Raw genomic sequence first — 26,640 nt, forward strand, 5'->3', positions numbered from 1 at the left:
ACGGTTGAAAGGGCGAGCATGTTTGGTGTGACAGGGATTCGAACCCGTGACCCTCAGATTGCGAGTCGAGTGCCTTAACCACCTGGCCATGCCGGGCCGTGTTGGTTTTGAAAAGAAAAGTGAAAATCAGCCCAAAGCGTTTCATTCAGGATCTAATGTCAATAAATTCCATGAAGCAAGTATTGTTATTTTGATAAATAAACTGAGCATGATGAAATGTCAAATGATGTTAATACCAATGACAATTTCACAGCATATCCTGTTACAGAAAAGCAAAGTGACTATTTACAGCCAAATGTAATTCCCACTGGAGGAACACTTTCAAAAAAGTTCAGTGGCTTTGATGTTGGTATCTCAATTGATGAGAGTGCATCAGCTGAAAACCTTTAGTTAGTTGTTAGAGCACGACTTCTACAAGACCCTAAAGATATTTCCTTTTCCAAATCCTCTTCTAAATTATTTGCTGCAAAATAGTGAATACAGTAAACGTGATGGTTAGTTTGGAGTAATATTAGGTAAGCTTTGTATTGTTTTCCATGTCGACCTCTCACCAAAACTCCAGTTGCGTCACACTCTACAATTACAACTGCAAAAAGCTGACTGTTAACAATAGGCTGGAAGAAACTTTGTGAATGGCTCCCAGAGCATGAGAGAAATGCTATAATGAGTGGCGTGAACTTTAGAGACGTTTTGGAGCAAAATCCTATGTTGATTTGCAGCTTAAGAAGAGTATTTTTTCAAGAGCAGCCAAATGGAAGGATATCCCAAAGAAGATTATAGATGTTGTCCTTTTCTTGGGGGAGAGAGGTTTAGCCATTTGAGGTACACCACAAAGGATTGGTGCGTCTGATAATGGTAATTTTTAGGAATAATAGAGCTGCTCAGTCATTATGATCTAGTTCTAAGGCAGCATATAGAGAGAGAGGTGCAGAATCTCAGTAAGCAGGTTACCGTCTTCAAGCCAAATACTTGTCAGGTGAGTCCCAGAATGAATTCATAGCGATCTGTGCTTAGCATGTACGTCACATTATTTTAGAGTAAAGACTTGCAGCAAAATACTTTGCTACTATAGTAGATGCAACACCTGATTCATGTCACCAAGAATATAGAACTTTTATCCTGAGATATGTATGCATGCCATCAGAATGTTCTTCCGTTGTCATTCAAGAAAGGTTTCTAAGATTAATTGATTGCAATAAGAAGACTAGGGCTGATATTTTTAATCTAATATTTGATTACTTAGCTAATTATGAAATTCCAATAATGGATTGCAGAGTCCAAGGATATGACAATGGAATCAACATGGCTGGTGAGTATAATGGTGTTCAAGCTCTATTACTAAAAGTTAATCTACTATCTAAATTCTCGTGGTGCTTGCCATAATCTCAATCTTTGTGGGGCACAAGCAGTGAAAAGTTGCACAGAAGCTCAGACATTCTTTGGAATAGTCCAAAAGCCTTACAATCTATTTAGTTGTAGCACATAGCAATGGAGCATTCTTCTCAAGAATATAGGTTGTTCTCTTCATGGACTTTAGGGAACACAATGAACAAACAGAATGGAGGTGTCAGGCCTGTTGTAGCTCATCTTTCTAGAATTCTGGATGCACTATCAGAAACTCTTCAACTCAATATTACAAGATCTGAAGTCAAAGATTTAACTGACTATGTGTAGTAATTATTATTATTTTTTGCATCTTGATAGCTGGAATCTGGTTAAAGGTATTTGTGATCATCGATAAGCATAATCAAGTATTGCGGGCCCCCAAAGCTATCATTGACATTGAAGTGAACAACATTGAAAATTTGTTGACTGATTTAAAAACACTGTGTGAACAATGGAGCTCATGCAATTCTTCTTGAAACTAAATTGGTTTCAAATAATATGAATCTTCTGCCACAACTACCTGTAAAATGGAAAACAGTTTTCAAGTATTTTCATAATGAAAATAAAAACAACCCCCTTGCCTAATTGTGAGGAAAATGAACCTGTAGAAGAGACAAAATTCAGACGAAACACATTCTATAAGATGATAGATTCTGCTATTGCTGGGCTCACTACAAGATATAGATCAGCGATGTATATTAACCAGGTTTTTCTTTTTTGTGGCAATATCTAGATATATCAGAGAATGATCTACATTCAAAAACTAAGGAGTTTGTTGCCAAGTATAGATCTGGTGTGCCAGAAGACTTACTGGAAGAAATGAAATATTTAAAAGCAACCCACAAAGTTAACTTTGGCGATACTGCATTAAATCATTTACATATTCTAAAAACTTAAAAAATTCTAGCTACGTCCATTTTTACCAAATGTTTATGTACCCATTTGCATTTTCTGCACAATTCCAGTCACAGGTGTAGAAGGGGAGAGATCTTTTAGTAAGCTGAAACTGATGAAAAATTATCTGTACTCCACCATTCACAATCTTCTTATTAACAAACGAGCAGATACGTAATACTATGTACTACAAGTCTACAACTATCTTGACAAATAACCTCACCACCATCCACTCAGTCATTTGTTTCACTGCAAAAAATTAGTGGTAAGATGAATTAACTATCGGAAGTAAGCTGGTATTTTATAAAGAAACTCAAAAAATAGCTCAACTAACCGACAGAGAAAAAATTAAGTAAAATACAAACATAATAATAACTACAATATATGTAAAGAATACCGCCTCACAGAGGGCGTGAAAGCTATATATTCTTTAATCAAGTTAGCCGTTAATTGTTATCTTAAAATTGTGGTTAGTATAATACAAAAGTAACGCACACATACAGCTAATTTCAGTTAAAATATATTGAGAATCTCATAATTCTACTTAAGAAAGTTCAATGCATCAATAACAATTTGAATTTGGAGAAAACCTATAATAATGTGACTGTTAGTTTGCTGTCACCAGTGTGAGTTCACTGCCTTCATTGACTCGTGGTTGTGTAGTATCACTTTAGACTTTAGTCTTTACAGTAAACTAAGTTTACTTTATTGTATATTTGAGAAGTTGAAGTAATGTATGTAGATAATAATGATCCAAGTAAAACATTAATGTTAAACTTGCATTCGTAGTGCATGACTTGTGTAAACTTTTAGTATGTATATGGGACATTATCAATATTAATAATGTAATTGTTTTAAACTAGATGTTTGTACTAAAATATATTTTTGTAGTTTAGTCGAAAATTCAGGATTTTACTTTGCCTTTTAATTTTTTTTCTCTTATACCTGAGACTATAACTACTAAAGGGTTTTTGATTTTTGAGGAGTCAAAAAATGTTTCTGGCCACCTCCCTTTACATTAAGTAATGAACATGGTAAAAGTAATTAATAAAGGCAGCATAAAACTCGCAGATCTTTAACTTATAATTCTTAATTTGTGCACTTCACCTTGGTAAACCAGGTTGGAATGCTCTTGCAGAACATTTTTCAAAATTTCATTTTGAAATATGTATACATGTTGAATTTTCTCATTGAAATAATGTTGCAATTAATATAACATTTGAGGACATCAGGTTGTCTATTGGGTTATTCAGGCTGCACCATCCATTAAACTAAACTTCATAAACAAGCCCTTTCATTTAAGTATTTATCAAACCTTCCCTTAAACTCCCTGAAATATGCTCCAACCTATTTTAGTGCTCAGCTACCCTGTTAGAAAAGTAAAAATATCATAGCTGAGGATGATGCCTAGCCTATGAAAACTTATAGTCATGTCCTTTGTCCTGCCATTTTCAATATTAAGTACAAAAAGATGATGTATCAACACTATCAGTCATCTTAATTATCTTAAATGCCATTTCAGAAAACTTAACATGACCTTATATGACTACCTTTACATATTGGGTATCATATTATTAGCTCTTCTTTGAACCTTTTCCAACAGGTCAGTGTCCTTCTTAAGGTAAGGGACCCAAGACCGAACAAAGTACTTCGTATGAGGCCTGATAACTGATTTATACAATGAAATTATAACCTCTTTAGATTTGTATTCAGTATTTCTATAGATACAAAGTAAAATCCTATTTGCTCTACCACTATCAGCAATACACTGCTTGGATGCCTTAAGAGACTGACCAACCAAAACACCAAGATTCTTTTATTTCATAACACTGTAAAGGCTATTCTCATAAAAAAATTATAATTTAAATAGTGATAATCCACATGCATTACTTTACACTTGTTATAATTAGTTGGCACACAATTATTTATAAGCATAAGTGAAATGATTTATTTTATGGAGAACATACTACATCCCAAAGTTCTGTCGAAACATGTATGTTCTTCAAAGAATAAATCACTTCATTATGTTTATAAATCATTTTTTCTAACTTAATATTATATTAGTATAATGTACTTCCTTACTCAAGTACTTGTATTTATTATAATTTAAAGCCATCTGTCATTTATTTGCCCAACTTTCCAAATAATTTAAATCTCTGTAAAACAGCAGCAGCATTCTCCTCACAGCCAGAAACAGCAAAGACAATAATATTATCAGCAAGTGCAAGCAATTTGTTGATCATTCTTTCATGTGTCCTTGAAATATATGAAAAAAAAACAAAGGTCTTAATGCTGAGCCCTATTTGATTAAATTCCATTTATAACAACCCTCTATTTTTTGCTCAGTAAGTCAAGTTATCCCTATATATTTTTAACAAGCCTTTTATGTGACACCTTGTCAAATGATTTCTGAAAATTCAAATATACCAAATTGATACCTTTACCCTCATCTACATACTCTAAGCAGTAACCTCTTCAAAGGATGTCTGAAGATTAGTAAGGCAAGATGTTTTCCTTAGTGAAACCATATTGACTATCCATCAAAATTTTAAACTTTTCTAAATGAATTTGCAAAGCATCTATTATCAGACTTCAAAACATTTTCCACCACTGATATAAGGCTAATAGGTCTATAGTTACCTGGAAATTTTTTATCACCTCTCTTGAGAAAAGAAGTAACATTAGCCAACTTCCAATCTTCTGGCATATCTCCACCATTTAAGGACTTGCAAAAATTATTAGCAGATGACTTGCATATTCAATCCTTAATATCTTTAAAAACCCTTAGGGATATACTATCTGTTCCATGAGAGTTATCATTCTTTAACATTCCAATTTTTTCTTAAGTTCAGAATTATTTTCTTCAATCATTTTTCCATCTAGCAACTTCAGGTCAAGGAATGTTGATTAATTGTTCATAAATATAAACTGAAAAAGTAAAATTAAGTAACCTAACCATCTCATAATTATCAAAGGCACTAATCTTAACCTATCACTGTACCTACTTTTTAAATCAACTTTGTACTTTTGAGACATATCTTATAGTCTGTTCTTTTTTGTTTAATCCATCGAACAGATTTTGTCTAGTACCCTTCAAGGTCGTCATTAGGCCTATTCACTATTGCTATACCCGGCTCATTTTCTTTCTAACTAATAACAAAAAACAAATAAAAAATATTCTATGTATTTTACAAAAATGGACCACTACAATATCAGGTTTGTGAATTAAATGGATTATGCTTTCATTTTTCCATATTGCTAATATTTCCCTATTTCACAAGTCATTCAGTACTGTAATGGTGACTGGAGACACTGAAGGTGTCATTTTGCACACTGTGTTTGGTTTTATTTTTATCTCAGATTAGGATTCCCAACCTTTTTAACACTCCTTCACTTGAGTCATACAATACTGTAATGGCAACTGGAGAGACAGTGAAGGTTAGTGATAATACTGTCATTTTATATCATGTGGTTGTTTCCATTTTGACCTCAGATTTATGATTCCCAACCTCCTGTTTCTGTTGCTTCAGATGAACCTGCCCCATCTTGTGTTTCACCTCTGTTGTTTTTAGGCCTGTTTTTGCTCTTTTTGTTCCCTCTTCTCAACATGGATTAGGTAGTCCCATTTTGTCTTTCATTGTTAGGATATTATAGGTGTCTTTTGTTTTCTCTTTCTCTAATAATTTTTTGCTGAATCTTAGGCTTCCTTGATGCATGAGCCTTGTTCACCTGTTTTTTTTTTGTTTTGTTTTTTTTCAGTTTAAGGATCTCCTACTTTTCTCTCATTTTTCATTGTCTCTATCTACTTGTCTTCATCTCTTGTTTAACTTCTTTGCTTATTCTTGTTCATATTTATTTGGAGGCTTTCCTTCATGACCCTATCAACTTTATGGGACAACTTGTACCTACCTTCTTTTGACCTGGCCTACTGTTTTCTTCCATTTTGTCGCATTTACCTTTTTTTAATGGTATACTTTGTCAGGTTATTTTACTTTCTGACTTTCACCTCCCTCAATTTCCTCTCTAGGACCTTTACTTTCTCCTTTTCTTTGCAATGTATTTTCTGGGGAATATTTATTTAACATAGGTATCTTGAGCTGATGCAGTTCTTCAAAAACCATCTGTCCTCAGTTTGATTTTGAGACCAGGTTTCTCATTGTATATGGACTTGTAGGGTTACCCCCTCCTCTTTTCCTTGTCCTCTTGTAACTATGCACAGTCCTCCCTCTTTCAGAGCTGGCTGTCACAGGTCTTGGAGGCGATTTGTATCTGGACCCACCCTTTGACTCCAGTTCTGTGGAAGCTCTGCTCTCCAACTTTGTCCACTGGTGGGCTTCCTTTGCTACGGTATTGAGTTTCTCAGATGCTTTCTCAGGAATTTTCCTATGCATCAATGCTCCACCTCGCCAGTTTCAAATGCCATGAAACAATTCTTCAATCCCACTCTGGGATTTTTCTCCCATTTTTTATTGTTCCCATATAAATGGGAGGTTCTTGGCCAGATATCAGTTTGTTCCACTTGACCCAACTTTGTTTTTTTTCTTGGTTCCCAATAGGCCATTTTTTCACCTTCCATTGGATACTTCCCAATGGTGGATGATTCAATTTGGGGTCTTGGACATTTTCTCCATGTCCTGATTTGTTTGTCTGCCTTTTGTTTTTGGTTCATCCAAAATAGTTGACATTTGGCTCTCAAGTCCTTTCCTTCGAGTTGGTTATGGCTCCATGTTTTTTAAATTGGTCCAATGTATTTTGACTTAGAGGTTAAATTCTTGAGTTCTGTTTTTCCACTACTCTGTGAATATTTGGCCTCTACTTGCCCCTTCTAACATGACTTCCACTGTTGTGACCTCCCTTCTTGTTCAGGTAGTTTAGCTCTCCATTTCAGTCTCAACCCCCTCCTTATATTTCATTAACTTGGAGGTCTTTCTCACTTGATATGCAGGGCAGGCTCAGTTTACTTCTTTGTCTATGTTACATGGAGCATTTGATACCAGGGCTTTCATGTCTACATTTCTTGCATGAGTCATTTTTAAGTTGTTTTTTTCTTGAGTCCCTCATTCCTCTTGGATGTGCCTATATGTGTGTCCCCTTCAGTAGTTTCTGGCCTATCAATGCAGGTATCTCCAGAGATACAAATCTTCTTTGCATCTCTCATGGTTGTAGTGGCTCACTCAATCCCACACGACCAAGACCATTCATCTTCTCTCACCTTACCCAGACTTGTATCTCTTTGGAGCCTTCCAAGGCTCAATTGTCAGTTTGTGGGCTTTTTCTGCTTACATACATTGGATTCTATATCCGTGGTGATCATAGCACAGGTAGAACTTTGTGTTAGCTTTATGCTTGATGACAAACGATCCTATGACCAGATCTTTCCACTGCCTCTGTTCTGGTGGGGTATAGTTCTGGGTGCCTAATCCATTTCCAGCATTTGATCTCCAGTAGTGCAGTTTCTTTTTCACTACATAGTCAAGTTGGTTGGTACTCTGCAGCCTTGCAATCATATTCTGTCTTATCTGTCTGGTCTTATTATGATCCACTCCTGTGGGTTAACCACAGGACACAGTTCTGGGATGCTACTCCCTGTATATGATTTGTGTGGTGAGTATTTCACATAAGTATTTCTTCAGTGTTGGATGGTTTTCATTACAGCTTTAGCCACACTATACCTTCATGCTCAGCTGTTTGGTTGTGGAATAATATAATGGATGGTTGAGTTTGCCTTAGCGGTATGTTAGCACCCAGCAAAATATTCTTATGACAATATATTTTGCTATACTACCTTTATTGGATGAAGAGTATTCCATGGTTGAGATGGGTGTGGTCTCCCACAACAGCTGCCCCACTAGGCCACCCTTTGCCTCATGAGTTTTCCCTTTCTGACACTATTCAGAATGGAGTTCATCTTTGTAATTTCTCTGCACCAGCCCCCTCCACCATCTTCATTGTGGGATTCTAGCTCTTTGTGGTGCAGAAAGGTGAATATCATTTCTGAAGTTAATATTTTCCTTACCTGAAAATGTATTTCAGATAGATACTCTCCACTCTGAACTGCCTCCTTACTTCTGGTGCATTTAGTTTGTCTTGTCAAAAATGAACCTGTGTTCACATGCTGGTGTTCATGGGGATTACTGTGCACAGAGGATATGTTGCCCTTTTATATATTCAAGGGCTCTAGTCTAATGATGATTATGTCATTGGCTGGCACAATACACAAAGATATGTGTAGGTGGGGTGCTTTGTTCAGGATTTGTGGCATGTGCAGGAATTTACATAGTAGTGCATAAAACATAATAATGCTTTAGTGCATAGAGTTGAGTATCCATGTGAAATACATTAGGTAAGGAAAATGTTAATATTGGTTTTATTTTAAGTGTAACATTCAGTTAACATGGATTTTACTTCCACTTTATTTTTACTTGCTGGAATATTTTTCTTTTAGATTTCACTAGATTTGTTTTTAATTTAACTCACAAGGGAGGTCGTATTTCATGTAGTAAGAAAATGTTTCTCACACGTCTTTTACTCATTCTATACATACATGAGAAGCACTTGTTGTTCTTTTTTTTATGTAAAAAAAGATACTTATAACTTGTGTTTTGTTTTCTGTCTTTCTTCTTGTGAGATACACTTGGTTCGAGTTCAGGGATGAGGGCGCTCTGTACCTCAGTATTCTTGAGCCTCCAGTAGTCTGAGGAAATCATACATGTTAGATAATACTGCAATTGTAAATGTTGTTAACTGAATACTTCACTTTATGAAACCAATTTTTAGTTCTTATGACTTCTGAAAGTGCAGTTTAAAATACTACGTCTCGCTCTGTTCATCGCTACACATGGAATAACAATAAAATAGTGTAATATGTTTAGTTCTCAAATATTAGGCTTAATAGTGTTGCCAATAGGCTATTTGGATTTATAGTATTTACAATGTTGCTTTTTCATTTTTAGACTACAATGGTTAAGAATAGTTCAGGTGTGAAGGGCTCACAGTTTCTACAGTGTGACAAGTGCAAGTAGTTGGTGTTATATGAGAACTTGGTATTAGCATGCACTTTTAAGGAAGCTAGTACTGTACCTGTGCAATTTGTTTTTGGAATTTGCATGTAATGGAAAGTGGAGGCTATCCTAAATAGAGTAAAGAAGGAAAATAAAAGGGTAAACTGTGGGAAATGGCCCAAGGGATTAAAGAAAAATTAAGCTTTTACATGGAAGAGACTTTCAGGAAGTTTGAAACAGTATTAGGGTAGAAATAGTGAATTGAATCATTATTAGCAGGGTCTGTTAGGTAACAGATTTGAGTCTTTAGTTTGTGCAGAGAGGAACTAGGAGATGAAAGGAAAAACAAAAGAGATATCGGGATGGTAATGTAAAACTTAAATAGGTTATATTTGTCTGTGATTTTTGATACATTACAGCCTGTGGGGTAAATAAGGAGAAAAGAATTAAATTATGGTATCTTAGGGCATCAATAGATAATATAACTGTTAAATCAAGTGATATAGTAAAGTCTTCTAGCAGTGACACTGTCTTTGTTGTGCACATAAGGTTTAATGACGTGTGGATGAGTAGGTCAGAGGAGCTATTTGATCAGTAAAGGCATTTAAAGAAAATGTCCATAACTTAATTCTGTCAGAGGGACTGCTGAGACTTAATTGTTGGGATGAGATTTTCAGTTGGTCACTAGGGCTGAATGCTAGACTTGTGTTAATATGTAAGGACAAGCATATTAGCTTGTTGGATTTATGGGAACAATTTCATGGGAAAAGGAAACCTTGTGGAATGGATAGCTGCATTTAAATAGGGTAGGGGTTGGCTTTTTTTCAAAGGTTATTAATTCAGCTGTTGAGGGGTGAGATAAACTAAATGCACAAGAATTAAGATGTCAAGAAAAGTGTTCTGTAGGAACAAAGTACAGGAGTATTTCTAAGTGTAGGCTAAATTGTTGCTATTGTAATACTAGAACTAGAAATAAAGTAGATGACTTTAGAGCAGTAGTTGAAATGGAGTATTTTGATATTGTGGGAATAAGTGAAACTTTAAATGTAGACAAATTTGATAACAGAAATTGCTTTGAAATATAGGATTATGGGTTATTTAGTAGGGATAGAGAGCTAAAAAAGATGGAGCAGAAGTGGCTTTATATGTAAAATGTGAGTTACATCCTGTTAAAATTGAGGATATCATAATAGCAAGGAGATTAAATCTATTTGGGTTTATTCTCTAAGGTGTCAGCAGTAAGTTTACAGACTTGCAGTGCTAAAATCTGGGGCTTGATTTCACACAGTGGACACAGCAGATAGGGGAGAAGACTTTTAGTGAGAATGTGTTACAGAATACTAGATGAAACTGATGAAATTTATGAGAAACTCTATAGTTAGAATAAGATTTGAGCTGTCATATTTTTACTTGTCATACTTAGGTTTAGATTAGAAAAGTGGTTTTATGTTCAAATAATATTTTAATATTTTTTGCAAAAGTTGTTTTAAGAAAACTGAAAATTAGTGTAAAGTGTGTTACGACAGGTAAGGTAAGAGTGGAATGCATTTCAAGTTTAATCCAGTTTCAATCTGTGTCATATTTCAACAGAATAAGTAAATCACCTTTTGACATAAAAATCTCAAGTTTATGATTTTTGTTTTGTATTATTTAATAGAGAAATCCAAATACATCTGAAAATCATCATAATTTAAGTTCTAACCCTGATTCATAAGTACCATACTCTTCTCCATGATGTTATAAATGTACATTGGAGGGATACATGAGTAATGAGGTGCAGTAAATGTGACTGTTATAAATATAATAATCTTACACTTTACTTAAGTTATATGCAGAATAGGACTAATTATTTTTTTTGTTAGAATATTGGTAAACCTTATAGTTCTGTAAGAATTTTGGCTATTTGAAAGTATAAATTCATTGTGAAGAATAAGTATACAATTCAAGTAAGTTAATTGTGCTCACTCTAAGATAATTGATTTTTTCTTTTGAATGATTTGTCAGTTACCATACAACTTTCTTCTCATCTTAGACAGGAATTGAAAAGTTAAGAGCAGTCATTGGTCTTCTACAAAGGTGAATTCTTTAATGAAGGTGATATTTCATGATTGTGAACAGACACACTTTACCACAACATGGTTTATGAGTGCAACAAAATTTGTTTAGTGATTTTTGTTTGAAGAGGAGAACTATTGTATTTTGAGAATCATTTAAATAACACTGAGAATACAAATCTTTTAACTACTTTGAGACCAGTTTTTTTGTAAATGATGGCCAAGGAAGCTGGCCTTGATTGTATAAATACTGAGATTGATCGTCTTAATCAACAAAAGATGAATGGAGATTCAAGTGACACAGGAGATGATATTAGGATTAGTTTAACTTCATTTGACAGAGATGAAGGAAAGTTTCCCTCAGAGAAATGGAAAACATTTGTTGCTTTTATCTTCATGTCCTGGAACCTAGTCTTAAATTTAACCTGCCTCTCAATTGTGCATGAAAGAATGCCAGAACGTACAAAGTTCCCTCCATTACCGGACATTTTCTTTGACTTGTTTCTGCCTGCTGAATGGGCTTTGGATGTGTCTGAGGGTATCATTGTAGTAGCCGTATGGTCAACACTGTTTATAGTTTTTATACATAGAAATAGGTGAGTTGATAGTACATAAAGGGTAATTAATTCTATATGTGTTAGTTTTGATGAAATAAATAAAATACCCGTAAGTTTAAATTTCTCATCTTCAAATAACTGTAGTTGTAAAATATGCATAAATATTTATTTAGAAGTTGAAACTTAACATTTTTGAGTAAATATGGTACTAACAACAAAAAATTCAGTTTTGATCATCATTATACAAATGCAGTATAATCTTCAAATTTATACAGTTTACTACCTGTTTTGCCCAATATAAAGAACTTACCAAAAAAATTTAGTAACATCAGACATTTTCTGAGTGAAATTTATAGGATACCCATTAGAAAATTAGTGGGATTAATTGCACCATTGATGGTAATTTTTCTTCTTAAATTTTTCATGTGACCTTGTATGTTATTAGGAACACTATAGCTAACAAAGTTCTGGACCTACAAGCAACTTGGCACATACATAGTTTAGAAAAATATCTTAAAAAGCCTTTGATGTTCACATGAAGTTTGGTGATTCTACTATAGGGTTAATATAGCTATCATTATGCCTTAAAATGAGGTGAAGTGTTGTTTGAAGGTGTTTCTGTATTATTGGAATTTATTTTTATGTGCATACAGAAAGAAAGATTAGTTTACTATGCTCATTCATAGCCTGCAAATTTCACAAGTAAAAAGTTATTTTTCATTCATTAAGTTTTTTACATAATTTTTTTATCAGATATCAAGGGAATAGCATCTGTATGTTTTTAATTTGAGGTTTTTGTTAAAATATTTCTAAGGGAAATACATGCTTTAGGTTCAGAAACTGTCTTATCTACACCAATAGTATTGTGCCAACTATATTGGTGTAGCTAGCTCTCTATTCTATTCCCACACAATCTTCCCTTTTTCGATTGGCACAGCATTGTTTAGACATGTTTTTTCACATGTGGCAACCATTTATGAACATACTTCTTTGCCATTTAAATTTTTTTTCAACAATTTTTATTTTATTGTGTTTGCATTCACTTGTTTCAACAATTTTTTTTGCACTTATTTCTTTTTACCAAATTACCAGAGATCTTAGTATGAATTTGTGATCAATGTATTGACTACATAAATTCTTGTTACAGTCTGTAATGCTACTGGTATGACTTCCCAGGAATCGGGTTTGACTTTATCTGCAGAGGAGTCACAAGCCATAATTCGTAGGGAGCAAGATTCATATGTTTGGCAAGTGATTTCTTCTTTTCAACATTACAATGTTTCTGAGAAAGAATACAATCAATGAGAAGACAATTTGGACTTTTTTTTTCCATCACTTTCTTATTTTGGTATTCTTTTGACTTTGGTCAGACATTGTTCATCCAGATATCACCACACACTCTCTCTTCATGCATGGCCTTTGTCAGACCCATTGTCTCAACCCAGGGATTGTCTCCATGTGTTGTATCTTTCCTTTTCCGATCCATTAGACCTTCTTCCATGTCCATTTACTATAGGTGATGGTATACCTTCTGCCTGTGGTCTCTTCGATGTGGTTTCCATCCTTCCCACCATTCCATTCTCTTTCCCTATTCTTTGCCTGGTTGTCTGACAAAGGCTTGTCCAATTCAACTGTGTCTAGCTATCAGGCTGCCTTGACAACCACCTTCTGTTTCTCCAGGTTTTGTCTTCTTCTGTCATTTCCCTCCTTTTTTTCACTCCTTTCGAGTCATGTGTCAACCATGTTCATTTAATTTGCCTGATTGAGATTTCAGTGTGGTCCTTTGTCTTTCCCATCCTCCCTTTGAACCTTTGTCTTCATGTGCCATCTACCATATCTCCCTCAAGACCTATTTCCTGCTTTTCTTGCTTGTGGACATTGTCGATCAGATAAACCTGCCTTCAATGTCACCTGCTTTCTCTACCATTCCTCTTATGTCATACTATATCCAAAATGGTCTTTTCTTTCTCAGACTTATGCTGCCAATGAAGGCTGTTTGGCTTTCACATGCATTTTTTTAACTTCTATCTCCCACCGGTACTCCCATTCTGACCCTGATTGGCTTCTTTGTCTGGTTTGCTCCTTATGGTGTTATGTAGCATATTCTACTTTCTGAATAAATTCCTGACTTTTATTCCATAGAACCCTTCCATTTGCCATGATCTGTCTTCTGTCATATTAACTGGTTGGGTTCAGACTTATTCGTGGAAGGTCGCTGTCTTCACAATGTTTTTTCTTATCATTTTCATCATATCACTATATCTTTGGCTTCTCACTTTTGCCATATGTTAGAGGAGATTATCCAGGTTGGAATGTGGGCTACTCTCAATACCTTCATCACTCAATATCTGCATGACTCCCATGCACATTCGTTTGACTTTGACTGGAGTAAGTCTTATCACTTCCTTTCATTTATGTTTTTATTTTCAGCAATCCTAGTTATAATCACTGATAATAGGATCCCACTCTGTGGCAGGTGTTGCCTAGTCAGGTATGCTTTGCCTCAAACCTGCACGTTTACTGTTTGCACTATAAAGCTCACCATAGAGAGGGGGGTGTTTCTGCAAGACCATTGGTGACATACCCAGTGGTGTATATATATATATATATATATATATATATAGTATGTTCTAGTATATTAGTAAGTTGCACTCAGTGGTGGAACATCACTCATGGACTTCATGACTCATGGTACTTCTATTAGAAGGGGTATTTCTCGCCCATCTCTGCTGACCCTTTGATGGAATAAATTTGGATCGGTCTGCTTTTCAAAATATGGAATCGCAGACACCCATTGCACTTTCTCCAATGTGACATTTGTCTGGACCTCTGTGATGGGAGTCCCTTTTTTCTTCCAGTAGAGCATGAGAGTCCTTACCTTCTAAACTTACTCAGGAGGAAGCCTCCATGGTTCACCACTCCAGCGACTGGGAACCATGGAGGCTTCCTCCTGAGTGAGCTTAGAAATTTACTTTACCATACATACTCATTATTATTCACTCAATGTGAAGAGGACAAAGCTGGTTTCCCTCCTTAGATTTTCCCTGGATGCCTTTTCCCGGGCAGACAGCTGTCAATTGAAAAATAAAAAATAGGTTGGAGCAGGTCCAGCATATGCAGGATCCTCTTTGTAATACTTGATTTGTGATGACACTACCCTGTTCCTATGGTTGTGTGCAGTAGAGGTCCCTCTATTTGTAAATTCTAGTTGCAGGAGGTTCTTTCCCTAATATTACGGTTGAGTGTGGGGGACTTCATCTGACTTGTAATGCTGGATACAGGATGTATGTATGCTGTTTTTATGGTTGAGCAAATTTTCTATGTCCTCCTCGTTGAGTGACTTATGATTTCTGCTCATAAGACCAGTAACAGATATTGCCCCGTTCTTAAGGTTGAGTTGAGGCAATGCCTGGTTCGGTTTGTTGTACTTCTTGCTACAATGGTTATTTTGGGAGTTTGTCTGGTTTCGGCTGAAAGCTAACTTCCTCTTTGTAATTCCAGTAGCTTGATGTATGACACACTGTTTACTTACAATTGGGGTTGATGAGTATATAAAACACGGTCCACATGCCCTAGCCGCTATGTTTATATTGCCATATATTACATTATGTTACAATATATATTTTTTGATCCTCCTACTCCTAATGCCAAGGAGCTCTGTTCGGTTGAGGTTATGAATGTGCTTAGTTAATTCTGTTTATATTTTACTGTTGATTGCACTTCAGAACAAATTGCACTTGTGCACATCCTTTTTTCCACCTGTATCAGATTAATTTCCTACAGCCCCTCCACCTTTGCAGTGTGGGATTCTAGCTTTGTTTGAGAGGGGGTAAGTATCTATTGGAAATACATTTTCAGTGTAAAAAAAATTTTAACTTCTGATACAGTCTTACCTCCGCTCACACACTTCTCACCCTTTCTCCCCACTGCCGTGTTCTTCTTTTGTAGCGTACCAATTCTTGAAAGTAAAGATTGAGCAGGAATAGCAGAGGAAGCTTGTTGTGCTAATATAGGTGGTGCAACACTATTGGTGGAGAGTAGTCACATGATATGTACCTGTTCAGAAATGGCTCAAAATTGATAGGGTAAATAGATTGGTGCACTGATCGTGAAAATGTTTTAAGCAATGCTTAAAGGGCAGAAGGGATGAAGTACCTATTGGAAAAACATTTTCAGTGTAAGAAAAATGTTAACTTTCAGGTATAGGTTATTCTTATAGTTTTAAGTAAAAAAGCATTTTTTGCTTAATTTTTTTCCTCCAGATTTATCATTCTAAGAAGAGTCTTCCTTATAATGGGCTTGTTGTACTTCATGAGGAGTATAACAATGTTTGTAACACAAGTACCAGTAGCAAGCACCACTTATTATTGTTCACCAAAGGTAAAATATAATTTTTCTTTTTGTTCAGGAGAGAGAGAGAGTTGGAGATTAGTTTTGTGTTTAAAATGAACTTTCACTTCTCTTTCTATCAATTCTCTTTGATGCTGATAGTAATTCAATTTTCAAACAAGTTTGAATATATTTGACCCTTTTTCATTTTATACAGATGTTTAATAGTAATATCTAGTTATTATGGTAATCTGAAATTTTTAAGTTTATGTGTAATAGTTTTTTAAATATTACAACATTCTGTAAATACATATGACCTGATTGTTGTCCAGAGTAACACTCAAACTGTGTTGAGATTTCAAATCCCATAAATAAAATGTCTCGGTCATCTGTGCAGCTTTTCATTAATTAACAAAATTAATATTTCTTCTTTTCAAAGTTAATTGCTGATGGAATGTTTAATTCATATTTTTATTTGATCTCAGATATTAAAAAATGAAAAAAAAAAGATTTAGGTAAAATTATTATTTTTTCTGTAAATATAAACTTATATTGAAATAATAGTGGTGTTCTGAAAACTTCTGAGTTCAGTTCTTTAACCTGTTATAATTATACATGGATTAAGCTCTATTGTACAGTTTGGTTGAAAAACTAGAAGTTAAAATTTCAGTACTTTCAGTTATTTGTTTTTAAAACCAGACTTAAAGGCAGTGACATACGATGAGCAGCATGATGAAGCAATGATTCATAGGGGGTGGAGGTGGGGAATATGGGGTGGGGAGGGCAGGTGCAAGCAAGTTGAAATGAAACAATATGTATTGTGAGCAGTTTCTTAAAAATATAAAATGTAAGTTCCATCATGATAATTAATTAAGTTCATCTTTTATAATTGTTTTAAGTGATAAACAAGTTAATGTAACACAAAACCAGCAACTGATGTCTATAAGTAAAACTCTAATTCACTTGCATGTTGAATATACATTAAAAAGATCATGTAAGGCTCTTATTTGGTACCTAGCATAATGATGTTTTATTTCCATGACAACCACCATTCAGACCTTATTGCTGCTTCCCTTGAATGTATAGCGACTTGTTTCATTCTCATCATTTGCCTGTAAAGTCAGTGATAGAGTTGGAGTTTTGGTTGGTGTTCTGTGTGTGTGTGTGTATTGACAAAGATTTAATTTTTTTACTCTATGAGGGATACATTTAAACATATGAAAGTCAACATTTTTATTTTAAATTTTAGAAAAACAATATCATTATATTAATGGATAGAAAACCAATTTTTACTAACCAAGTAGTGCTTGGCCTGTAAGAATGTCACTGCTTACAGGGAAACATTCTGAAATGTTTGTATTTAACTCAAAAGTAAAAATATGTTTTATTCTAATTTTCCATTAAGACTAGTTTTCAAGGACAAAACACATCTTGAATACTTTTTTTATAATTTTCTAAAATAATTTGATATACGGTGTCTAAAGTGTTAACTTACCAGCTTTTACGTTTAGTAGAGAAACTGAAAGCATGAACATTGCAAGACCAATTTTCTTCTACTTTACATGCTCATCAGTCTTTTGCAATACATCAGAAATGAGAGAATTAAAAGAGGGCTTTCAAGGGTGTTAAAAAAGTGTTGCCATCTTTATTACCCTATACAGCATAATTGATTCCAGGGTTTGAAATTTATCATGTAATGCTTGTTTTTCACAAGTAAAATACTACCTAATGCAAGTAAAGTGAGATACCAACTTGCCTTGTGCACAAATAGGTCTTAAGGCCAAGATTTCACATCAAATCCACAAACATTGTCAACATATAGCTGCCAAGTTGGAAAATGACTACCATTTGTTAGTTTACAGAGAGGAAGGAATGGTGTGCAAAATGCCTCTTTTGATTGGTCAGTACTCATTTGAGAAGTCAGTCACATGCCATGTTTCACATGGTTGAAATCATGTATTTGTACGTAGCTTGCATGATATAGGCAATAACAGCAAATTTTTACATCAGACTTTCATACATGAAATTGAAGAAGAGGCACAATTTAAATAATAAATAAATATATATATAAATTACAAAAGAATGGTGGGAATGGAAGTCGGGTAAGTATGATCAAGTAAAACCAGTAATTTAATAACAAATTTGACCTGATAGCTTGATCCATGTACACACAACTTCTACATATGTATTATACTATCATTAATTTTTTAAGACTGTGTATAGATGTTTGGTGGAAAAGTTTGACATTGCAAACATTTTTTACAATATCTCTTGTTGACCTGTTGATGTTGATTTTTGGTGAACTTCTGTCCTTTATGAATTCAAGGTTACAGAAGTTCATAGTAAGTGAGGTTTGGCTTAAATTTCCATTGTAATGTATTGTTCACTGCACCAATCTTTCTGCAGTCTCTTTTCCAAAATTATGTAAAATTTAATTTGCTAAAAGATCTACTGCTATCTGTAATTCTTTGTGTGATTTAACTTTCTCCCTACAAAGCAATCGTTTTTTCCCTTCATCTTCATGTAGGCCTATGTATGTGTGTGTTTGCAGCCTGCAGTACTTGTACCACTTGTCCACTCCTGATTGCCTCTTTTAGAAAAGCAGTTGTATCAGAAGAAAGGTACATGGCCTAATGTAAACTTTTTTTTTTCTATAGGGGTAGAGCAATCTATTCTAATTATGAAGTTAGTGCAAGTTAAAATTTTCTGGCTCAAGTAAAATGTTACTTCCAAATGCAGCAGGTGCAACTAATTTCTTTTGTAATTAATTTCAATTCCTGGATTCAAAGATTCAGAAATTTGTTGCCACCACAATATGGAAATCAGTTACCTTAAAAATGTGAATTTATTACAGTTTTCATGTCTATAATTTACAGAAATATATTGTTTAATGGCTTAGGTTTTAATAAAGTCTGAGCATAAAGTCAATTTTAGATGGATGATTCAAAGCTAATTAACTTTTAAATTGAACCATTGTTTGTGTAATAATGGTTACACAAAAATTAACTAATTTTCTTCATTGTTTAGTATTTATAGAGATTAATTAAGTAATTAATAACTAATTGGTTTTTTTGACAATATACTTAACCTGGGACATTAACCATCTTAAGTCACTTACCTGTTTGTAAGTGTGTATTATCCAGATCTTCCATTACAAAACAAATTCTATTTCAAGTAATTGAAGTGAAAAAAAATCTGTTATAAGCCAATGCTGTCAAGTTAAATTTTTTTACCATATCAATAAAAATGTCATATTTTGCGACAAATGAATGAGTCAGTTAAAATTATAATGCAAATATTCATGTCATGATTAGTTTACTTTTAGCTCCATATTTAAGTTTTACATTTTATAAGCTTGTATAGCTAGCCATCATGAGTAATGCAACAAAGAAACATTTTGTAAGTAGGATGATATCCTTAATTCATGGTAACTGTTGTTAAGTAAAATATTTTGAACATAAAAAATGAGTTTACTAATAAATAAAATTTGGAACACCAGAGCAGGTAGGAGTATAAAAATATCAATACTGACTGCTATGCTAAGACCTTATCATATGTTGGAAGATGGGATATAATAGGAATTATTAACATACCTTATCATATATTGGAACATGAGGCATAATAGCAGTTAACCCTTTCACAATGCCTTTAAATCCCTTTCTACTTAAGTCACTGAGTTACATTCAAAATTTAATTAAACAACTTTATTATTAATGTATGCCAATAAAATTAACAGTATAATGTATGTTATAATTCAAAGAAGCCTTTAAAAAAAATACCCATGGGCTATAGAAAATCTCAACTGTTGCACTCTCTATCTTGAGAAAGATAACCCCAGTCTGGTAGATCTATGTCTAAACAATCAGTACATGCCCTTCTGACATGTATGTTCCCAAGTTCTTTGGCTGAGTTCTGTGAAATTAGAGATAAATATTTCCTACCCCTGATAAGTGCCAAGCCTACCTTCTATACTATTCCTTGAGCTTTACAAGTCACATGTAGTTACTTGACACGTGTGTGTATATAGTCATTGTAAAGAGCTCATTTTACACTATAATCCAACAGTAGTTATTTTAAAATGGGCACTCAGTTGTCATCATTGAGTAGATGTAACTGTTAGTAGTATTGTTAGCTGCTTTTTCCACGATAGCACTTACCGTTGTTTCCTACCTATGTTATAGTTAGAGAGATAGTTAAATTGCATTCAGGTTTTACTTTTATATGTTAATTAGTTATCAATTATTTATATTTTAAAATGCATAATTGAAAGGTTTAAATATTTTTTAAATTTATCTCAAACATTGCCCCAGTTCTCAAGGCCTATGATCTTACACAAGTACAAGATAATTTTGCTGAAGGCTTGTGCGTCTCTCCTGAAGATACTGTAATATTTCCCGATGGCATCTTTAGTTGTGTTGAGACGTATGATAAATAGCAAAGGACAGGAAAGGAAAATAAAACATCAGAAATCAAGTATATATGAAAAGACCTGAAATTACAAATATCATGAAAAAAGATCTTTTATGATATTCTAAGAAAAATTAAAAAGTATATATATATATTTTTCTCTTTCTTAATTTTAAACATTTCATTGTGTTATATGTTAATGATAATATTTACAGTTAGTGATATGGTAGAGAAATGAAAAATAAAATATAAAAATTTACCTTACAAAAACATTTGCTATTCCTTTAATAATTCAAGAACAAGTAATAAATTAAGCTAACAAAGAGGTTATGCAAATAAGACTTAAACTGTAAGATGAAGAAATGTATTTTTATATTTAAAATGAAAATCACCTTGCACTCAAACTCTGAGTACAAATAAGTACAATAATTAGATAACATTAAGTACAATAATTAGATAACATTAAGTACAATAATTAGATAACATACTTTTAGTAGAAAGACTTAACATAATTTCATATTACTTATAATCTTTAACAAAATCTTACCATTTTTTATGAGGATACAGTGAGAAATCTCAGTGTTACCATACGTATTGTATCATTCCCCAGTCGGATTCTTGCAAATTTCAGAAGTTTGATGCAAAAGGGTTAATAGACCTTATCATATGTAGGAACATGGGGCAAAGTAAGAGTTTTTAATAGACATCGCCACATGTTGGAACATAAGGCATAATAGAAGTTCTTGTAGATTCATGATTACTTATTGTTTCCTCATTCATCCTCTAAAATCTCACTTGACTGTCATTATGTTTATTTAAAAGTTAAATAATAAAAATATTATTGAAATTGTGTGTTATTTGTATGAGAAGTTTCTGCAGAAACTCAAAGTGCATTTATAATGGAATTGTTTTTTTCTGACTATTTCTTTTAGGCTAACAAAACCTCCATTGGTCTTATTCTTGGACGGGTGCTGTATATGCTTGGTGGTTTTGGACTGTCCATCAATGGACGGCACACGTTTTGTGGGGACTACATCTACAGTGGTCACACAGTAATTTTAACCATGGCCTATCTTGTGATGAAAGAATGTTAGTTTTATTAATATCATTCATAATTTAGAACAGCATGTGTACATATTGCTGAAAACTGACAGCTCAATATAAATAACTGAAAATCTAAGGTTAGAATAAAATCTGTGACTTTATACCTTGAATTTAAGTTATAAAATTCGAATTGGGGCCCTGCCCTCAAATCGAATCGGCTGTGCATATATAGATTATAGGGTATATAGACTGAATTAAATTTTAAATAAAATAGAAAATGGTTTCTTTATTTATGTAGAGTGCTTCTACACACAATAAGTAACGAATATAAAAGTAAATATTTCTGAGAACAAAAGATATATAATGTACTTGAACATCTGGAAGAAGAATGGTACAAAAGTGTTATTACAAGGAAATAGGTTCCAGTATATAGAGTGAATTAAAACTAAATTCTAAAGTTTACTGGAAGTGATGTAGAATCGAAAATGTCCAATTAGAGCCCAGCTAATGAATCATATTGAATCCTCAATCCCAATTCACAATCAAATCGAATCTTGAAACTTTGCAGGGCCCTAATTTGAATGTAATGTGACAGCAAGTCATTAAGTCTGATTTATGGTTACTAGCATATTTAAAAACACACCTGTTTAAGTAAAAGTGAAAAAGATCATTTGTGTAAAGTTGACTTAAAGTGTTAATTTTGTTTAAGGTACGACAGTTCAAAATCTGAAGTCCTTCAGATTTCTACTTAAACAAGAACTAGGATGTTGGTTAAAAGTCTAGGCTTATCTATAAAAATTAAAAATACAGAAAAGTAATTAAAATCAGGTAAAATATGTTCTCATTAGCACTCTGTAATAGCTGTTTATGAACTAGTGAACAATCATTCATTTTTATTTTTCTTAATTTTTTTTTAAAGATTTTCTGTCTTGAAATTTGCATGGGTTAGGTGGTTCAATGGTAAGCTGAAGGGCTTATAATGCTAAAACTGGGTCCAATCCCTATGGTGGACAGAGCATAAATACTCATTGTGCACCTTTGTGCTTAACAAATAAATACAAAAGTCAAAAATTTTAAAGTCCATGTTGTTTCTTTAATTATTAAAATAAGTATTCTATATAAATAGAAAAATTAAATCATCAATTGAATTGTCAGGTCTGATTCTGGTTAAATTCAGACAAATAAATTTAGTGGGTATTCAGCAACCTGTAAAATAATTCAGTGCATATTCATGGGAAATTTGAAAAAAATTAATGTTTCTCATTTAATAAAGTTTGAAGGTGGCTCAGTGGCTTGTGACACTAAAATTTGGTATGTTATGAAATAAGAAAACAGTAAATTAAAGTGTTGGTGATAATTTTCAGTACATTTTTCGCATGGTAAGAACAAATCCATAATAAGGTAACACCAAGGACAATTAAGTGAAACAACTGAAGAAAATGCCTTAACAATTTAGTATTTAAAGTAAAAATGTGAAATACTGTTAAACCTATAAAAATTATGATAATCTACATGTTTATTAGTTATAAATGTGTTATGAATTAAAAACAGTTAAAAATATCCTACAACAAGAATATTTCCAGAAAGTACTTTTTTCTTCAGTTTATCCCTGATTATGAAACATTTACAAAGCAAAGGCTGTAGGATTATCTGATTATTTTGTACTTAGAATATGTCTGCTTTTAATTGTACACACATTTTTGTGTATTCACGTGTATGTAGAACTTAAGCAACTGGGCCAGATAAATACAGTGTTGCATGTATAAGTCTGGTAAATGAAGAATAAAATAGATAAGAAATAAAACTAGAGTACACACTAGAGATTGGGAATGATAGAGTGTATCATAGTTGGAGAAGTGTAGATCTGTCAGTCTTTTATATTTATGAATGTTTTTGGCCAAGTTGTTTGAAATAAAAAAAAAAATCAAAGAAACAAGCCAAAGAGGTTTAAGGTACAAAAAAAACACCCTCTCATATTTTTGACCATTACAACTTAAAAAACAACATATCTGTGGAAAATGTCATCATGCTCAACTTTGTCTCATTATTTGATACAAAAAAGTCCATGTACTACCATCTTATCACATTCAGTTCATTACTACCTTACATTTAAAGCTTAGTCCCATAGTTATCATCTCGTTGTTAAAACAACAGTACCATACTTTCACTATTGTTCTCAAGTCATGAGATATGCTCCTAAATTTGTAATTGCTGTAAGGGCTTGTTTTTCAAAATTCAATTTGAACCTGATAATGACCTAAAGAGGTTGAAACATCATTATAGTTGTATATATATATATATATTTGTGTTATAATACCAATATCATCAATCTTTACAATTCATCATCTTTATCTGTTTTCTTCAAACTCTTGTTTCTACGATACTAGCTAATGTCCCAGGTCAGTCTACCAGTGAGGTGGTGGGTATATTAAATAAGGTTGTACTAATAATTTGAAACAAAAATTTTAATCTGCACACCACATCACCTGTTTCATCTTTTTATTGATTTACACATAATAATTAAAAGAGACTCATGGTGGTATAAAGTATACATTCTTTTATAACAGGGTAAAAAAATAAGTTTAATGAACATTAAGAATGGTTAGTTATTAAGACTACAGAAAACTGGAAGTTAAGTTAAAATTGATTAATTGTCTGGAGGATTTTTCATAAAATATGTATACTAATTAGTTATTGCTGACTTAATAACTGTGACTTTCTTTGTTAAGACACCCCTCGACATTTCTGGCTTCTTCACTGGTTAATGTGGACAGCGAGCATCACAGGAATCTTTATGGTACTTCTATCAAGAGGCCATTATACTGTGGACGTTATAATAGCTTATTTTGTAACCACACGGCTTTTCTGGATATATCACACCTTAGCTAACAACCCCTCTCTAAAAGTAGGTTATTTCTTCAATAAAATGCATTTGTGTCAATGATGTAATGTTATCAAACTCTTTATCCAAAAATTCCTAAGTGCTTGAGATTTTGTGGGCATGATAAATTAAGAACACGATTAATTTTTCCCTTGAACAGTATTAGTAAATAGCTTATAAAGTTGAAGTACAAGCTAGCGAATGTCTTTATGGTTAAGTTCACATTTAAAAGTTACCTTCACAGTTATGAACTACTGTATCTAAGAAAGCAATTTTATGGTCTAGTTCAGTGTTTCTCAACCCTTTTGATATCAGGTACTGGATTGCTGCCTAAACTATCATGGCTCACTAAAATATAAGTACAGTGAAAAACCATTTCAGTTTGCCTATGAATATTCTGTCAGTTTTCATTTGTTTTCTTGAAATACCACAGACTGACAAGGTATTTGTGATGGACTGGTTCCTGTCTGCAGACCAGTTGTTTAGAAACACTTGTCTAACTGATGTTCACCAAGGAATCAAATACTATTATATTTACTGTTTTGATACTTCAAGAATTGATGAACATTTGAGATACTTAAAGGTTTAAAGTATTTTTGATATTACTCCAACCATTGTTTTTCATGAAAATGAAGAAACAAAGTTTGCCAAAGAAGATACTAATCTAGAGCATGTGACTGCATCATCAATCTGATCATAAAGATTACCATTAAACAAAAAAATTAATTTATATGGCAGTAAAATTCATTAACTTTAAAAATACAGGTTTTGGTATATACAAGTTATTTGAATTATTGTTACGAAATAAGCTGTATTTTTTTTCCAAAGGAATATTACTAGGAAAACTCGACAAATTAAAGCAAAAAACTCTTAACCAGAAAATTCAAAACCATCCTTCATAAAACCAACTAAATGCCCTTCTAAGTTGTAAGTTCTAGTATTTGAAACTATAGGTGTTTATGGGCTTTCTTCCATAGATACTTTAGGAAGTTTCTGAAAATTCCTTAGATGGCTTCCTTGTGGTCTAATTACTGAATATTGTGTCTGAGTTAATAAGTTATCCATCTTATTTTAATTTCAGTCAATATTTTTGCCCTAAAGTTTCTCTAGTATAAGTAGGTTCTTGATCTAGCTTAACAAATTTAGTTATTAAGAATTTTACCCACTTTAATCAGACAGTCCACTTTGTTTAGTATAACAATATTTTTCCTATTCCATTTATTTAGTTATAAAAAATATTATTTGTAATAAATTTAAAGACTGATATTCTGAATTACAGTTACTGAAAAAGATAAAGTTGTTTTATTTACTCGTGTTTTAGTATTACTAAAATATTCTCCTGATTTTGATGCAATAGGTTGCTTGGAAACTTGCTGCAAAAACACTCCAAATTTAGAAAATAATCTTCAGACTGAATTTTAAATGAAAAACTAAAACATTCTTTTCAGTTTCACTGAAGATAAACTTGAATATTTAAATGGCATGAATTAAAATAAATCTTTTAATGTCAGTAAACTTGAACATATTTATTTCTGTAACAGTAAATCAAGGCCTCTGCAAGTTGACAAGTTAAACAAAAGATTATTTTGTTTTATTTCAAAGTTTAGAATTTATCTTTTAAATTTGTAATATTGTCTGGCTAGATAAGATGAAGTAAGGAAACCTGAAAATTCAGAAAGTTTTTCCATGCATTTAATTGTTTACATTAATTAAAATGACACTGGTTGACAAAATCTAACTTTTTTTCTCTCATCAAAGATGTAAGTACACTTTTCTAGACTAGTTTCTATGCTGACTCCAAATCTGTTTTCTTCTAGCACATCTAGTTATCAGAATATGACTGGTGTTAATTTCAGCACAATTTGGGTAATAATCACACATTAGGGTAGTAAATGTTCCAACTTTATTCTTTTTTCTAGTGTAATTCCCATAAATGTTATACACATCATACACTTGGTTAAATTTATATAGTATACACTTATGAAATTATAAATGTACAACTTAAATTATTAGGTCGTCAAGAAATTAATGTCACTTTTTTTAGATGAAAAAACCCAAACAACTTGTATATCAAAACAAAACATTTA

General features: G+C 33.0%; 1 protein-coding gene across 2 annotated transcripts in view; it reads left to right on the forward strand.

Annotated features, from left to right (window-relative positions):
• Positions 1-2,692: 2,692 nt before the first annotated feature.
• LOC106471658 (phosphatidylcholine:ceramide cholinephosphotransferase 2-like) overlaps positions 2,693-26,640 on the forward strand; it is a 30,213-nt gene continuing 6,265 nt past the window's right edge. The window contains exons 1-5 of one of the 2 annotated variants that reach the window (XM_022400268.1): positions 2,693-2,906; positions 11,314-11,931; positions 16,155-16,272; positions 21,561-21,717; positions 24,402-24,577. In XM_022400268.1, the coding sequence (XP_022255976.1) occupies positions 11,549-11,931; positions 16,155-16,272; positions 21,561-21,717; positions 24,402-24,577 (834 nt within the window). In that variant the 5' untranslated portion in view covers positions 2,693-2,906; positions 11,314-11,548. The remainder of the gene's footprint in view (positions 2,907-11,313; positions 11,932-16,154; positions 16,273-21,560; positions 21,718-24,401; positions 24,578-26,640) is intronic. The other variant, XM_013932275.2, reaches the window with a different exon arrangement.

Source organism: Limulus polyphemus, unplaced genomic scaffold (assembly GCF_000517525.1).
Source record: "Limulus polyphemus unplaced genomic scaffold, Limulus_polyphemus-2.1.2 Scaffold4767, whole genome shotgun sequence".
NCBI classification, from domain to species: domain Eukaryota; kingdom Metazoa; phylum Arthropoda; class Merostomata; order Xiphosura; family Limulidae; genus Limulus; species Limulus polyphemus.